Raw genomic sequence first — 18,327 nt, forward strand, 5'->3', positions numbered from 1 at the left:
TCTGGGGCCCGGCCCTCCTCGCTGCCTTGCCGCCGCCGCCTGAGGGAGCGCGCGGGGCGCTATGGCGGCGGAGAGCAGCTATAGGGACCTCTTGGCCGTGGGGCCACTGCTGGAGCCTTCCCCGACAGAGTGTCGCTGGGATAACCGTGAGATGGCAGCGCAGGTAGTCCGGGAGGGGAGGGCGGGCTGGATGCTGGGCGCTGAGGTTGGAAAGGTGTTGCTTTGGCAGTTAGATTTTTGTTAGTTGTGCTAGTTTTGTTACCACACAAACGTGTGCTGTGCAGTCATGAGTGAACTCCGAAATGTCTGAAGAAAAGCCTTTTAAAGATTTGTAATGGTTTTGTCTGAAATGCGTGGCCTAAGACCTTAAGAGGTGCTGTTCTCAGCTTAAGAGCTTCATGTGCTGGCCTTCTCCGGGCCAGACTGGAGGAAACAAGTGTTTGAAAGACTTGAAGAGACTTAATGAGATTTAAAAACAAATATTACGTTTCATGAAACAAAGAAGAATTGGGAAAACAAACCAAACCTCTTTGCAGAAAAATAAAACCAAAACCCACATCCATCCATTTTTCTTCCTCAACCAGATTTGGTAAATGTGCACCCAGTACCCAGGAGAGGATGTGAACCCTTCCCTGGCAAATGGAACTTTAAATGTTCTTTTCTGGTTCTTGCTTTTGTGCTCTCCCTTGTGAACTAAGCTGTCAAAAATTATTTCAAGGGAAATACTTCTTTATTGTCTTACAGATCCAGTTCAGTATTCTGAGAGGATACAGTGACATTGTGAGCTCCTGTCACTTTTGCTATGGAGACACAAAAATACTGTCATGCGCTTATGATAAAATAGTGAAGCTCTGGGTATGTTGTGAATGCAACAACAAATTAAAAAACCTTAAAGCTGAAATTAAACAAGGAATGTTATACAGGCAGGAAGATTGACTGAATCAGCGAGGAGCTGTCTGAAGATACTTGAGTTTAAAAATAGCAGCTGTAAATGTGTTTGCAGTTACAGACAAACACTAAAACTCCTATGCTTTGAACAGTCTTTAAAAGATGACTCTTGTTAAGCATATGTGGCATACATTGAATTGGAGCTCTGGTTTATTAATATTTTAAAACTGTGAGTTGATATGCAGAGCTTACCCTTTTTTGCCAGAAAGTTCCTTTTTCCCACATGTTATGTGTGTGGTTGTTTGTGGAGAAGCAGGCTTAAGGGGATCACACAGTTGTTATCGGCATGGCTGCAGTGTTTTCATACTTGTTGCTTGCTTTTTTAAAAATTTTGATTGACACCTCTTATTTTCTTGTTCCTCCAAGTTTTGTGTGGTTAGCTGGGGTTTCACTAAAATTCCAGCCACCCTGGCAAGGCAACAGTGAGATCTGAACTAGGGAAGTGTCCAGGTTCTGGGTGTTGAATCTAAACTTAGTCTAAAAGCAGGCTTGGACAAATTGTTATGGGAGCCCTTGAATTCTGTGCAGAAAAGCTGACAATGTAGCCACGCTAAATAGCTTGCAGCCATTTAATCTGGTGTATGGTAAACAGTCATGACTTAATTTAAGAATTGGTAATGAGTTATAGAAGTACCTTAATATGACGTGAATACAGATGAACTAATTTTATAACACATTTGAACTCAACACATGTTGACTTATAACCAATGCCATTCTAGGTTTCTACCATAAGCTAAACCTTTTTTTCAGACATAACTGAAAAAGCCCAAGAACTCCAAAAGCGTAGACAGTCCAGGCAGCTTGTCCAGCCCATGATGTTATCTAAGGGCTATGGGTCTATCTAAGAAATGAGGAAGTCTAGAATTAAAAAAGTCTTGTCTTTTAATGATCAGTTCCAAAGTAAATACACATGTGGAAACCTTAAGCAAATATTGTAGATAGGAGAAATACAGGTAAATATCTCAGTGTGTTAGTCATGACATTTATGGTTTAGTAACCACTGTCATGTTGACAATTTCAAACTTTGCTCCTTCGTCTGAACTCAGAAATAGAACTTGTATTTTTCTGTGTTTAGTGGAATGATGTTCAGCTGTCTTACGTGTAAGTGAAATTGAGACCCAAAAATAAAATATTTTAATTTTTTTTTATTTTATTTTTTAAAGCATGGTAGGTCCATGAAGTTTTTGCTGGAAAAGCTATAATGCGCCACTTGCCTGAAGTGTGGGAGGGCTAATCTGTCTAAGAAATTTTATTTTTTTTTTTATTTTTAAGAAAGGCTTGCTCAATATCTCTTGAGCAATATTTATTTTTCAGAATCTATGTGAAAGTATTTGCCTGAGTATTAGGAATTTTCTGACAGCAGTGTGTAGGCAGGGTTGTGTTCATTTACTTTGGTAAGATTAATTTTGTCTGCACAAGCCTAACTTCCTATCCTGCATGAACAGCTGTAACAATTAGAATGCAGGAGAACACAGAGGACTTGCTCACGGGGGGTTAGGCCAGCCCTGACATATTTCACTTTAGGGTTTTCTTTTCCTTTGAAAGAATAGATACCAAATGATTGAGTGCACTGAGAAAGCATGTGAAGTACTTCTTGAAAGCTGACAGTATCTCACTGACAGTCCACACATCTTTTGGAAAACAAAGACTAATAGAGCGCACAGCAGACAAAGACTAGGTGAGTCTGGAAGGGCACTTGTGACTGCAATGCTTTTTTGACTTGGAAAAATAGAACAACATACAGTAACTTTGATGGTTTGGTTTTTTTTTTCTTTTTTCCCCTTCAGTCTTAAGAGACATTACTAACGATTCCAGCTGTGTCTTATTAGGTCTGTAGTGCATTGACACACATTCAGAAAATAAGTGGAAAAAGTAAAAATAAATTTACTTCAGTTTTGCCTCTTATGAAGAGGTGCCAACTGAGTGGGATAGTGGGAGTCCTTGTAAGGAAGCAGCTCTAAACACGAGACTTGATGGTGAAAAGGAGACTAGTGGTCAGAAGTGCAAGATTTTATTCTCATACTGAAGACAAAAAAAAAGAAAGTGCAATGCACAGTGAAGGGTGCCTGCTTCTTGATTCTGAAACCTCTTGGTGCTTACGCAAACAAAAATCAAATTGAGTTAATTGGATTAATTACGGAAATGGAAGATTTTTTGCCTAGATGAAGGTATGATGGCTGATCCTGTGATACTTTGATCTGTGAGTTGCTTTGCATGGCAGCTGTCCTCGTGTGTGTGTCTGTTTGGTATGTGTGTTTGGTATGTGTGTCTGTGTTTGGGGGTTTTGCTTGAGTTTGTTTTATTTTGATGTTTACAGTCAGGCACTATGATCCATTTGTAAAATTTGATACATTATTTTAGTTCTGTTACTAAAGAACTTCAGAGCTTTATTCATGGGTTAGGACTGCACTGTTTTGAACATTATACATGTATGACAAAAAGGTGGTCCCTTCCTGAAATCACTTAAAACACTCTGTGTAACAGACTAAGTAGGTAGAAGCTGATGGAAAATGATAATGGCCTTAAGTTGGACCAGGAGAGGTTTAGGTTGGATATTAGCAGCAATTCCTTCACTGTCAGGCATTGGAACAGACTGCCCAGGGAAGTGGTGGAGTTGCCATCCCTACAGGTTTTTAAAAGACATGTAGATGTGCCAGTTAGGAACATGGTTTAGTGATGGACTTGGAAGTGCTGGGTTGGACTTGATGATCTTAAAGGTTTTTTCCAATCTAAATTTGTGAAGAAACACTTGCCAGGATTTAGGTATGGACTTGGATATGGGAGTCTAAGGAGATCTATTTTCAAGGAATTTCTGGTGGAAACTAACGTGATGTGCAGGAGATAAATAGAAGCCTGCTAGATGAAGTATGCTGTTTTAGTCAGTCTTGAAGTAAAAAGAAGGAATAGAGAGTCTGGGATTCTAAGAGTAACTAAAGTAAGACTAAGTTTACTGGCTTCACAAGTTCTGTTTTTCCCATATTTTGTGATGCTTTGTATTTTTTTACAAAGCATTTCCTAATTAAACTAATTTGGATTTTTCCAAGGATGTCGAGAAAGGTTTTCCTATTCACATTTTTGAAGAACAACACACTGGCCCAATTTCTGAGTGCAGCTTGACTCCTGATGACAGAAGGTGACTGTTTTCTGTCTTAATTTATTAAAAAGACCAAAATCCACCTTTTTTCATGATGTCAAGGTTCAATTTCAGTGCATCTGAAAACATCTAGTACAAAATTTTGAATAAATAATTTACTTTTTCATTCCTTCCTATGATTTTCCAAGTTGTATGACATCAAACTTCTTTTCCTGAATTTGGTGCTTCATAAGTCATTCTGTTAAAATTTTACCTTACATCTCCGTTCCTCCATCTACTCCTTCTACTTCTCTACATCCTTGCACTGTCATTTATGCTGTCCATACTCTTTTTACTGCCAGACTCCTTTATCCACATGAACTACCATAAATTTCACCCTATTCTCACCTACAGTTTGTACGGGAGCTCTTAAATCTTTTTCATTTTCTGTACAATGTATGCTGAATTAAACAACCTTTCTGTTCTCTGAAATGCATGTTGGAATAGTCTAATAGGTATAGAGAGCGTAGCCTGATAGATTATGGTTTCTTTCAGAGTAAAAGACTCATTTAATTCTGTTTCTGAGTTATATGGGCTGTCAGTCTATTTTTGCCATATGTTCTGAAGGGAGTATATAAGTACATATCACTGGTATAAAAGAACATTGAATTAGCCAAGGTTGAGGGGTTCATCTGTCAGTGAGATTTATATCTTCATAAAAATTATTTTCTGTCTGTATCATTTATTAATATTCTATAGCCTTTCCATTAAGCCTATCTTGTCAATTAAAGAAGAAATGCCTCTTAATCCAGTGTCAGTCTGTGGCCCTAATAATTAAAACAACTGCAGCATATATTAACATTCTGTTAAGCAGGTAATGCAGTGCTTCCAGGGATTCTGTTTCTGGTGCATTTTATCATTAAGTCATAGTTTAAATCAATTTTTATTAGATTTTAGAGTTGACCAATTAGTTTTTTGGTTACTGAATAGTGCACATGCTATACTGCCTATTGTGATTGTGAAACAGCAAGTAAAGTACCATTGCATGCAGCTCTGGAAACCACTCTCCAATCCAAAATGCCACCGATTCATAAGCTTCTTATGGTCTTTTGCATTACATGTTTCTGCTTAGTAGCAGAGATGTGTTGCTTGCAGGAAGTAGGGGGAAATATGCAGGAAGTATGGGTTGCAGGAATATATGGAGAAAATAAACATATTTTAATAATTGTATTTTTAGTTTTTAGAATGTTAATGCATAAAGATTCTTAGACAAATGTATAAAAGTGACAATTAATGTGGCTTTTTATTTTTTAAAGTTCAACAGTACTAAAAACATTTGTTACATCAGGTGACTTTCAGTATTACTGTAGGTATTTGGAATATTCTAATGAAACTCTACAAGAGACAAATGTTTGACCTCCCATTTAATGGAAACCCTGCCAGTTTTAGTAAACTCACATTGACTAGCTTTGTTGTCTAATGTGGCTTTGTGTATGTGCAGAGCAGTGTTTGTGGTAGAGGGTTACCCAGCAACAAAACCACTGCAAATCCCAAAAAACCCTACTGACAAGAACACTTCACATTCATTAAAGAAAATACATTGTAATGGTTTTAAAATTATTCTGATGTTAGAAGTAATTAAATACCTTGTAATGGATGAAATGAAATTGAGATTACTGCTTGCACTGAAAATTACGCACATGACATTTTTATTATTAATTTCTATCTCAGCTAAGCTATGCAATAATTTTTGCTGTGGCCTTTAAAAACCTTTTTTAAATTAGTGGGTGTGGGGATGTCAAATATTGTCAGAATTAAAAGTTGTCAGTTACTTTTTAATATTCCTTTGAAGTGAAAACATTGATTGCAGTTTTCATTAATATTTTTAGAATGGTAATATCATAGAATCATAGAATAGTTAGGATTGGAAAGGACCTCAAGATCATCTAGTTCCAACCCCCCTGCCATGGGCAGGGACACCTCACTCTAAACCATGCCACCCAAGGCTTCATCCCACCTGGTCTTGAACACTGCCAGGGATGGAGCATTCACAACCTCCCTGGGCAACCCATTCCAGTACCTCACCACCCTCACAGTAAAGAATCCTTATATCCAGTCTAAACCTCTGCTGTTTAAGTTTCAACCCATTACCCCTTGTCCTGTCACATATCGTCATATGATAACACTGTCAAGGCTTGGGATATGGAAACAGGAAAAATGCTTGTATGTATCCTTTTGAATGCATCTTGCAGAAGGTACAACTGTAAAATTCAGGTTTATTGCTTTGTCATTGAGAAGTAAGAAAACACAACATTCTTCATTAGCACAATACAATATAGTTAGGGTAGATAGGTTTAATTTCTAGTCCTACTTCTTATACTGTTAATTGCTTGATCTTGGGCAAGTCTCTTGATGAAGATGTCTCAGTTATAAAAGGGTATGATAATAATAACCTGTCTCAACAGATATATTTAAGATTAAATTAACATTTGGGGATTTGAACAGGGTGGCCTTGTCTAATTTTAAGGTTATTGCTAATGCAAAGATAGAAAGATTGGATATAAAGACATTTATCAGCTTTTACCAAAACAAACTAACATCAAAAGCCTTCTTTCTGAAGCTGCTTCTAGATTATATCATGTCTGCTGTAAGACTCTCTCTACCTGTCAAACATGTTTCTAAAGCTTTTCATTTTCTCTTCAGTGGACAGCGGAACATGATGGCGTTGCAACTTCTTGTAATATTTCTTATGATGGTAGATATGTGGTATCTAGTTCTGACAGAGAAATTGCCATACATGTTTTTGATTCAGTAAGTACAACAGTGGTGGCACACATCCGAGGTAAGACTTAAGACTTCTACATCTTGCTCATGCAGCTCTTGAATTTTTCTTCTTTTATTACAAAATACCAAGAAAACTGAATCAATTCAGTTCAAATATCCTTATCTGAGAAAGGGAGAAGAAACTTCCCTGTAAGATGCTAAGCCCAATATTTTCTAGCTCAGGCTTATAAAAAGGAGATAATGGGCCAGAATGCGACCAACACTAATTCTTTTTTATAACAATTTTGCTAGTGAGGCCTCAGTCCATGAAGCTTCCACTCACGACTGCAGGTCAGGGAGTTTGCCATTCCTGCAGAATCAGCTTCAGAATATATGAGCAGTCTCACACATGTTAAGTTAGCACATGGTTGGCACGCTCCTGTCAGTCAGAGCCTGATAGTAAAATCATCTGTATTTAAAAAGTGCAACTAATGAATTGTCAGTGTTAGAACTGCCTCTGTTGGGTGACACTATCAGGACATACTATGTTTACATTACTTTAGTGGGCCTATTCGTGATCTCAAAGTATGGTTAGCTAAGTGCTCCCTGAGAGTCTGTTGGCATTATCATTGGCATTAGGGCCACACTTCCAGACTTACTTTCAGGAATGGAGCAGAGATTTTACTATGGGGCAGCATGTGAATTTACACTATTTGTGTATGTGAGTGCCTGGGTACAGGTTTGTATTTTCTCATATCTGCGGTTACTGTGAGGCCTGTTTTTTATTGTTAGGTAGGTGAGGTGGTGTCCTGACCAGTGTAACAGCAATTCTGAAATTAGAGTGTTTGTGTTTGGAGATCCAGATGTAATTATTCAAAATAACTAATAGTTTCACTTGGTGCATTTTGTATAGGTCATCACAAAAGTACAATCACAAGATGTTGTTTTGATCCTGATAACCAGAGAGTGACTTCAGTATCATAGGATAAGACTATAAAGCTATGGGATATGATAACACAATCCACCTCAATTACAATTAACAAGTAAGAAACAATACTACACTTCATTATCCATGGCGTTATTTGCAGCTTTCACAATTATCAAAGAGATTTATTCTAAGATTAATACTAGAGAAAATGAACAATAATTGTTGACCTAAAGAAAGTAGTACACAAGCAAATAACATATATAGAAAATGTGACTAAAATAGTCCATTCAAGCTTCCTGCTGTAAATAATTGAAAAATTGTATTTTGATGGCTGTAAGCTTTTCTAGTGCTTTTTTCTTTTTTTAGACCTCCTGTGTTCTTGGGTATATATAGTGGTAAAAGGTAACATATGCAATATGGTACTGCAGTGTAAACTTCTCATTCAATTTCTACTAATTGGGAAAAATGCATAAGAATTGAGGAATGAGGAGATAAAACGTTACTTAGAATAGAAAAACCTGTAAAAACATTGTAGCGTGAAGCAAAAATAATACAGATGAAAAGGAGAAAATACACCTAGATGCTGGGAGCTGAAAACTAATCATCAGTTCTTACAGAATATTTTGTGGTAATTAGGTTTTGCACTGCAACCAGATCACCTTCGCCTTTCATAAAATTCATGGGCTTCAGAACAACCATAGGATGACCTATTCGGCTCCTAATGAGCTCTGTTTAAGACCTGACAGACTTTAAAACAATCTGTTCCGTTGTTTCACTGCATTAATCATTAAACAGGATTTCCTAAGGTGGACTATTTTGGCTGCAGCTTGAGCTAGTATGTTTCTGTTCAGATCCACTTCAAACATGGAGATCAAATTATTCTCTTATTTTCTTCTACATTTTCATATATGTCCAAGAACTTTAATATAGCTTATTTTCATATATGTCCAAGAACTTCTATTATAGCTGCTGGAGTAATCTTTTTAGTAGATTAAACCATCCTTATTCATTTAACATATAATTATTATTCCCTATTTTACTGATCATTCTTGTTGATCTCTGAAATCTTTCCAACTGGCCCACATTTTCTTGAATTATATGACCCCATAATGTATTCCCTCTAACTCGAAAAAATATGTAATTAATCATTATTACATGCTTCTCTCTGGATGCGCCTCTTCATACAAAGAGATTTACTCTGCTTGACAGCATGCTGGTGAAGAGGAGTCAGTATTTGTTACACACTTCTTAGAGATCTGCAGTGTAATCCGTTGTTCCAACTCCTTATCTGGGCAGTTGATTATTTGTATGTTACTACAGAATGTCAGACTTGACAAAATCAGACTCCATGTGTCAGATTATTGATCAAAAACTGTGAGACTGTTGCACACTATAGTGATGATAACTGTTTCCCATAGAGATGGTTATAAACCTTTTATTTTCTTGAAAATTTCTTCAATTTGTGAAGATAATTATAAATTTTTAATTTTAACCTTTTCCCTTGTATAACTGCAGACCCTCTTTAGCTTCATATCTGTACTTTTTATCTGATTATCTACATTATTAATGGAAGTATGAAATAGGACAGGTTTCAGGACCACAGTGCAGTCTGTACTTTCATTTTCACAGTGAATCAATTACAAACACGCTCTTGAGAACAGAAATTGTTTTTCCAGGTTATTTTTACCTGTATGCTTTTGGAGAAGGTCATGCCCAGTGCCAGGAGCATTGCTCAGTGTGATCTCCTGAGCCTTCACTTGCCTACATTTCTCACTGAAGTCAGTAAGGACATTATTTAGGATTTTGTTATCATTTTTAGAAGGAAGTATGCAACAATAGGGATGTCAAATCAACTGTTAAAAGTATCAATGGCTTTAAATATACTCAAGTAATTTCACTTTAAATTCTTAAAACAATAACCAGAGAGAGAGAGTCTGCCTTTAAGCATGGTAATAAAATTGTCTTTGAGGAATTAGGAATTACTTTGGATGGGAAATTCAATCTGGAACATTGTAATGTTTCTTTTAAATTGCACTGACTACAGCATTGCTTCCTGTAAGAGATGCTCATAATCCTTTCCCCACTGTAGATTTCAGGAAGCACTGGAGACCCCACCCAGTTCTGGAACATCCAGATTTCTTTTCTGATGCGTATTGCTGCTTCCAAAATTAGACTTGAATCTAGAATTGTTTAATCTTTTTCCTATGAATGTTTGAGTTGAAATTTAAATGTAGAGATAAATGCATGCTATTTACTTCATGATTTTTTTTCTTTTTTTTTGGTAATTTATTAAGATATGTTGTAGCTGCTGAGCAATTTCTTGTTAAGCTCTGTTCAGCATTTAACAGCTGGGCTTCAATCCTGCAAAATGACCTAATCCCATAAGAGATTTAAAAGACTGTGCTGACTGTGAGTTTGTAAGCAGCTCCAGAGATTTTACGTAACTATTCATATGGTTAAAATTCAGAATACACTTAAGATGCTTTACTCGATGGACAGGGTGGAAGATGTTGCAGGAGGTTCTTTGAGAGATTTGTAATGGTCACCAAATCTCATTCTTCCTGTAGTTTTCATCTGTATTTCAGGGGACACAGCAATGCTATCTCAGATTGCTGCTTTACCTCTGATGGTCATTACTTGTGCACAGCATCCTGGGGCAAAAGTTTAAAAATATGGGATATAAACAGAGGAGAATTTCAGTGTCGTGAACCTGTTTCCCTGAATGAAGGACATGAGGGTTCTGTTAGTTCCTGCGTTTTTAGCCAAGATGGTGAGTTATCTTTCTATTAGTGCACAATGTATAATCATACCTATGTATAGAACATCTCAGATAAACCATGAATGACCACTCTGTAATCATGTAGGTAATTAATTCATCATTTCCAATTATAACATGTTTGACTATGAGAAAATGATGTCCAGGTGTCCTGGGTTTGGGTGGGGTAGAGTTCACTTTCTTCCTAGGAGCTGGTGCAGTGCTGTGTTTTGGCTTCAGTCAGAGAATGATGTTGGTAACACACCGATGTTTTGGTTGTTGCTCAGTAGTGCTTACCCTAATCAAGAGCTTTTCAGTTTCTTATGCTCTGCCACTGAGGGAGCACAGCCAGGACAGCTGACCTGAACTGGTCAGAGGGATATTCCACACCAGAGAGCATCATGCTCAGTATAGAAACTGGGGAGTTGGCTGGGGACAAGGCTGCTTGGGGACGAGCTGGGCATGAGTCAGTGGGTTAAAACAGCTGCTCTTCTGGGATGGATTAATATGAATTTCTGTAGATTGTGGTCTAATTGGCTGTTTCTTTTGCAACTTCACATCTCCGTACTCGAGTGAAGTGACTCCTGAACTGGTGGCAGCAGGTTAATCTGTAGTCATAGGAAACCAATGCCTTCTGTGTTAGGCAGCCAAAATAAATACATAGCAATTCCGTGGGGAAAAAGGTACCTGTGTCTTGAAGACATGCAAATGCAGATAGGCCTGTGACTATTGAATATGAAAGCATGCTTTCCACACTAACCTCTACTTTTTTATTAACAGTTGTACAATTTTGAAAGTATTCTCCTTACTTTTCTAAATCAACAAAATTTCCATATCTGGGGGTTTTTTTTTCCACTCTGTTGTGTGCTTGCTAAATTTACGGATTAATATTTACAAAATTAAGAACATTAACAAGTAGCTGAAAGGAACTTCTATCTTGTTCAGCCATGACTAATAGCTCATTATTTAGATTTTTTTATAAAGTCTGACTCGGTGTTAGAAAGAGCCTCTTTTATTAGTCTGTATGACAAAGCAAAGATAAAACACAGTATTCTGATTTTACATTTCAGCATCCCTTGTTGTGTCTGGTGGATATGACAAAGCTGTAGCTATATAGGATACAGATGCAGCCTATAAAAAGCTAAGCTTAAAGGTACCGAGCTCTTACTTGGTCACTAGTTTGATGAGAAGGTATAAAATGTATTGCTGTTTTCAAAAGCATTGTGTATTTCATTAGCTGACAAATACCCTTGCCTGTCCTTTATAGATACAGGCAGGAATATATCCTGGATTTGTGTGATTTAATTTCCTAGAACAGTACATTCCTGTACAATTAGCTACAGAGATAGTATGTTTGTCAAGTCAGTTGTTAACAAGCTCTTAAAGTTCTCTTTTTGTAACCAAGCTCATGTAAGGATTGTGCTGAATGGACTTGTACCTATGTTTTAGGAGAGACCTTCTTCCATCAAGGAACAAGAGCCTGAATAGTGCATATGTTAATTTTGAAATGCCACACTCTTGCATCTGTGTGTTTACATGCTCGTTTATGTCCACCGAAATCAGTACATTAAAAGGGAAGCATTTAGAAGAAATTCAAATATCTGTGTTGCGCTTAGCTCAGTTACACAGTTTATGTCGCTACTTATAGTGGTGGGATGTGGTCCAACATCTTACATTTCTTAGGAGGGACAGTTTTGTAAATGAGGTAGCCATTCAGCATTTAGCTATCCTTAGAGCTAGGCCTTTTCTTCCATATCCATGGTAATACTAGCCAAAATTTGAGGCAGAAAGTGATACCTGCATAATATACACTAAGAAAGTCCACCTCTCATTAGGTTTGCTTTGTACCGTCATAGAATCATAGAATAGTTAGGGTTGGAAAGGACCTTAAGATCATTTAGTTCCACCCCCCCTGCCTTGGGCAGGGACACCTCACACTAAACCATATCACCCAAGGCTTCATCTAATCTGGCCTTGGACACTGCCAGGGATGGAGCATTCACTACCTCCCTGGACAACCCATTCCAGTACCTCACCACCCTAACAGTAAAGAATTTCTTCCTTATATCCAATCTAAACCTCTGCTGTTTAAGTTTCAGCCTGTTACCCCTTGTCCTGTCACTACAGTCCCTAATGAATAGTCCCTCCCCAGCATCCCTGTAGGCCCCCTTCAGATACTGGAAGGCTGCTATGAGGTCTCCATGCAGCCTTCTCTTCTCCAGGCTGAACAGCCCCAACTTTCTTACCCTGTCTTCATAAGGGAGGTGCTCTAGATTAACAGTGTTCATAGAGTTATGTGCATGCATTTTGCAAATACTAGTTTCAGAAAAGTCATGCAATGTCATTAGTTCAGATTTTTGCAACATTGAGTCTTTCCTTATGATTTAGTGGTTTTTTTACCTTTTTTTTACTTACTGCATATGCTATTCAAGATGTATAATTAAAACACTCGTGAACAAACGTACCTGGAAGATCTCAGAAAAGATCACTTGCATGCTAAACCTTGGGCTTAAAAGTAGCTTTCAACTGCTGTCACATTCAAAATAACATCTTCATATAGGAGAGCTTGTGAGCCTGTGCCTTACGCTTGTTGCCTTAAAGGTAAGCTTACCTACACTCTGGAACTGGAACTGTGCTAATTAAACCTTTTGAGCAGTAACAGTACACCAGTATTGGTGCTTTATACAACACAAGTACTGCAAATTTCCCAGTTCACAGCAGTCACTGTAACTAACTTGGCTTCCCACAAAAAAAGAAGGAATCTGTGTAAATGCTAGTATCTTTGTAACTATGGAGAATTCCAGTTTAGTATCCATGCTGTGGTAGAATAATATTCTGGGCTCATAACTAAATTTAAAAACATGTTTTAAAGATCCTGCTATGAAAACCACACTTCATGTATGCATATTTGAATGCTGTGTGATGGAAAAGTATATGTTCATTTTACATTGTATTTCTCATGTGTGGCATTTCTCTATCAAAATGATAACCATGCCTTTTTAAACTCTAGGAATTTTATCTGTTAATACCATCCATGTTGGAGTAACCTCCCTAGCTGGTTAATAATTTCTTTTAGAGTTTAACCTGTTTCTATTCTTATGCTGCCTCAATGCTGTTAACCTCAAATCAGTTGTGCTGCTGTTATGTGAACAAGGATATCTTACAGGGCTGCTTGACTTGGCCTACTTTTGGAACTGTTTCCTTCCGTTAAAATGGGGGGAAGTTGCTGTCTGTTCTCGCAGCTCCTGCCTCCGTTACCACCTGATAAACAGCCTCAAGAGTTTTTAGGTAATAAGTGTCAGAAGTCCACTCTCTCTTCACATTTCTTTAAACTGTTTAAAACCCAGAAAGGATATATGCTTAAATAGAGCTTAAACCCATGGTAGCTGTGTAGCTGTCATTCTTCTGAGTGCTTCAACTGTGAGTCTGCTTACGAGAGATGGTAACAACCACTGGTTTTCAGGTATCTGTAGGAAAGTATGAACTCCATAAATTTTTTTTCTTGATGAGCCTTCAGGCAGTCTAGATAAGAATTTTCTCACTGCATTTCAAAATGGATTTATGGTACAAATAGTTGGTTTTATTATAATAAAAATAATAAGTTCTTTCTTCCCCCACTCCCTCCCTGCCATGTGTTATAATTACATTTTGCTTTACTGTAGGGTCATTGGGACTGGGTGACAGATGTTGCCATCAGCAGAAACAAAAAATGGGTTCTTTCAGCCTCAAAGGTAATTGCTAATTGCTGATGTGATTTTAAGAACTGACATATAAATGCATGTGCATATGTCATTCCTTGTATTTGGCTTTTTGGGGATTATTTAACAATGGTCAAGTTGCTCATGAAAGTGCTAAGTTGTGATGAGTATTTTTCTCAAGCAACTACAGAAGATCTTGAATTTGGTAAGTAACTTTACTTTTGGTTTTTTTAAAATGCGCGGGCAGTTTCAGATTGCTAAAGATAGTTTCCAAAGACATGATATTTAAATGTGAGAGAGTTTAGCTCTCGTTTTGAGAGGCCTCAGCTGATGAGATGCGATTTCTTCCGTATGGAAATGATGTAAATCTCTCTTTTGGTAGTATGCAAATCTATCAAAATAATTGCATCTTTTTCTCAGGATTCTACTTTGCGATTGTGGAATGTTGAGAAGATGGACGATGTACCTTCAGTGACAGAAATCAGAAAAGAAAGAGGCTCAAAAATTGCTCAGGTTCAATCACTTTGTTTTTTAATTATACCTTGTATTTTATTCAGAAAGCAAATTTGAATGTTAAAGGAAAGCTGTCAGATTTCTAGGCTGAAAACAGAAATTTATTATGTTTGTTCTCTCTGCAAAAATTGTCAAATCCTTTTTTGTGAGTGGGATGTAGGCCTTTTTAAAAATCAATTTTGGTAAGGACACCAATTTTCATATACAGGTGCATTTTTGATTTTAGAAAAAACAGACACGTATGTGTACTTTAAAAAAGAAATATATTCTGGTTTTCCATTCATGATGTTTCTGCAGTATAATTGGCCACTTAGACAGGAGCATTACTAGAACAAAGCAGGTAATATTCATGTGCTCCTGAACATTAAACAGCTAATAGGAATTGAAAGGGGTGTCTTTTTAAAGCTGAGACTGTATGTATTCTGACTTCTAAAACATAAATCAGATAGAGGTGTTAAGAAAGGAGAAGATTAACAAGCCTAATGCTATTGAGACATGCTTTTTATTACAGTTCATCAGTTGGTTTTGGTAGTGGATTTGCAAGAGCTTGTATACATTTTCGTCCTTGTCAATAAGTATTAACTGAAAGTGCATGAAAAAGAACTTCTTTTTTCTCTTACTTCTATATTATTTTTATCAGGCTTTCTTGTTCAGTAGCAGGTATTCAAAAGCAGGTAGCAGCTTTTTAAGCTTTTAAATAAGTTTTATAAACATGCCAGCAGTGAAAATGTGTACATTCCTAAAAGCATCAACTAACAAAAATGTGAGGATATGGTCAAAATTGATACAGGATTTTTTTTTTTTTTGGTGCATTTTAGCAATACTTAAAGCATACAAAAAATTAAAAAAATGTCTCAACCTTTTTGTAAATAGTTTCACAAGTAGGAAATTGACTCTGATAAAAGTGCCTTAAACTTCATGCGTATGTGTGTAGTCAGTAGAAAAACTTATTTGTACTGACTGTAGTGGCTTAATAGTTCATCTAAGATTATTGTAATCTGACAATTTTTCTATTTGTTGTTTTTCTTTCTTCATGTCTCCTTTAGCCAGAGAATGATCAGGTAAAAAAAGTAAACAAAAAAAGTCCCAAGCCATCTAGTTCTAATCGCCGAGGTAGGACAGCTAAAAGCCACCAAGACACACAAAAAGTAAAGTATTGTAGTTTATTAGCTGAAAGAAATAAAATCAGAGTTCACATAAAAATAGGGATTTAGTCAGAAAAAACCCTCCAAACCATTCATCCCAGGAATAAATTTTGTGCAGCACTATCTATGTCAAACCACACGGACTCAGTGCATCTCAGAATTCAAACCTAGATATAGATGTACATGCGTATATGGAGCTGCACCTTCATGTGTGAATTAATGCATATGTGTCATAGGTGATTAACTGAAATGCCATTCTTTTTAAATTATATTTACACCAGTGTGAAGATTGTGAAAGACCTTTCTTGTGCCTGCAACGTAGTGACTCTCAAATGATATCCAAGTGTGTCTTCTGTCGTCTGCCTTCTCCACTGAGAAAAATTTTGTCATTGCCACCTTCTGTTTCTCCTGATCTTTAAATTAAACTAGGAGTCTTGGGATGTTAATGCATTTTAGTGTAAGTGGAGTGTCTGTACATCTTTATGTAACACATGTATAAAGCTAAGACTTTCCTCTAACCTTGCTCTACTGTAGTAGTCTGTATGAAGAATAATAAAATAGATCTTACTTATCCACTAAACCGCTGGGATGTATCAGATAAAGACTAAAATCCACAGGAGTAGAAATTTTACTTATGGTGCTTGGTACTAGAGAATAAAATTACTTACCTGTTCTTTGGTGAATTTTAAACAATTTTAAATTAATATACCACTTGAAGGTCAGTCTGACTGAAGAAAATGTGTTTATGTAAATTATTTACATGCTTCCTTACGTTCTTTCGAGAAACCATTCTTCTTTACTATGGCAAGCAAAGAATTGATGCTGTCAGTGGACATAAAGAAGAGTTCAGTGGGGAAAACAATGAATAAAACCATGAACTTTTTCATAACTTGATGACATACCCCTTACAAAATATTTGTAAAGGAGCTTTTGGGCACTGAGGCACATGCTTGACATGATGCAGAACAAATGAATTCTGTGTAATAAAGGCTCCCTCCAACAAGGAGCATAGTATTTTTTCTACCCTTTCTTAGGAGTAACCCTGAAAGTATTACATCTGTTCAGGATATATGAGAATGCCAAATAATAAAATACTAAGTATTTAAAAATGTTTGGAAGCCTTATTCCTAAAATAGCCTTTTCAACCTTTTTTTTTAAAAGGAGCTTAAAGTGGGGAAAATACTTGGAATGGGGCATGTGACAGTCTGGAATGCAGTTAAGCTATGGAAACAAAGAAATCCAAGTAGGTAGATCCTTTTTCCCTCTTTTTAAATTAATGTGAGTTGTGTAACAACAATTACACTTGAATCCAAGGTTAAACTAAAAATGTTTCAAGGGAATAGTCTGTTTTGTACAGATTTGTGGCTTTGAATAAGTATTATGTGATAAATAATAAACTTTTCCAGCATTATTTCTCTCTTTACTCCTTGTTTTGTTACAGAGTTTCAAAGAAAATGCAGTGTCTGTGCTCCTTTGTGTTTTTTTTAAACAGATCACATAAAATATTCATGTTTTATGGCTGGATTACTTTGGCTTTAATGTAGTTAGTAATACTGAATTAATTTGCGTGTTTGAAAAGATTAGTCCTAAAATAATTAATATTAAAATTGGAAGTATTCTTTGTTTCTTTCTTTACCCACTTCAGCTGGAAAAATCAACACTCCATTTTTTTTCCACTGAAACAGGGAAAAAAACTGTTGCTTTGCAGACGCTTGGTTCATTTTGCATTAGTAATGTGAATAGGTTGGAGATTTTCTTTTGAATTAATCCTTTTTCTATTTCCCAAATTGAGAAGAACAAGGAAAAAATAATTCTTACTTTAAACTTTTAATAAAACCAGTTTTATTTGTTACTGCTGTAACAAAAAACACCTGTTCAGTGCTTAGGTGCCATGCCAGTCAACTTGTCTTCAGCCCTGAACTGCTTGCCCCTGCAGCAGCAGGCCCCTTCTTTGCAGCACACATTTTGCAGAGAATGGGTAATTACGGATAATTCAGAAGTTGGAGCTTTATGTGCGTTTTTCTGGCTTTTGTACCCTTGTAGTCTGACTAATGCCCTAGGTCCCTGTTCTTACCTGATGACAAAACTGTAAGTCTGTTTTAGACTAAGTCAGTGTGGCTGCCTTTCATGTAGGAATTATTGGAAGAATAGCATCTATTAATTTCACAGACTCACAAACTTAAAACTCATCCAGTTCCAACCCCCTGCCATGGGCAGGGACACCTCCACTACAGCAGGTTGTTCCAAGCACCATCCAACCTGTCGCTGAACACGCTGACGTCGGAGGTACAGCCCAGCGCCTCATAGAGGCGCCGGAGGGCAGGGCAGTGGCCGTTCCTTCCCGGCTGCTCCCGACGCAGCTCCACCTCCGCTCACCTTGGGCAGGAGCTGGGCCCATCGCCGAGCTCTGCTGGCCTGCGAAGGCGGTTCGGCAGTTTCCGGGAAAAGGGCGGAAGCCGGGTCGTCGATGCAGTAGGGCCTTGTGGAAAAGCTGGCTATCGCGT

General features: G+C 37.2%; 1 protein-coding gene across 1 annotated transcript; it reads left to right on the top strand.

Annotated features, from left to right (window-relative positions):
- Window positions 1–61: 61 nt before the first annotated feature.
- On the top strand, window positions 62–16,242 carry WDR88 (WD repeat domain 88). Its single transcript, XM_005155149.2, is given in 11 exon segments — window positions 62–205; window positions 745–855; window positions 3,993–4,100; window positions 6,188–6,244; window positions 6,725–6,863; window positions 7,698–7,827; window positions 10,298–10,482; window positions 11,538–11,620; window positions 14,130–14,198; window positions 14,586–14,678; window positions 16,105–16,242. Coding segments are annotated over 11 exon segments (1,257 nt in total).
- The last annotated feature ends 2,085 nt before the right edge of the window (window positions 16,243–18,327 follow it).

The sequence above is a fragment of the Melopsittacus undulatus genome, chromosome Z (assembly GCF_012275295.1).
Source record: "Melopsittacus undulatus isolate bMelUnd1 chromosome Z, bMelUnd1.mat.Z, whole genome shotgun sequence".
NCBI classification, from domain to species: Eukaryota; Metazoa; Chordata; class Aves; order Psittaciformes; family Psittaculidae; genus Melopsittacus; species Melopsittacus undulatus.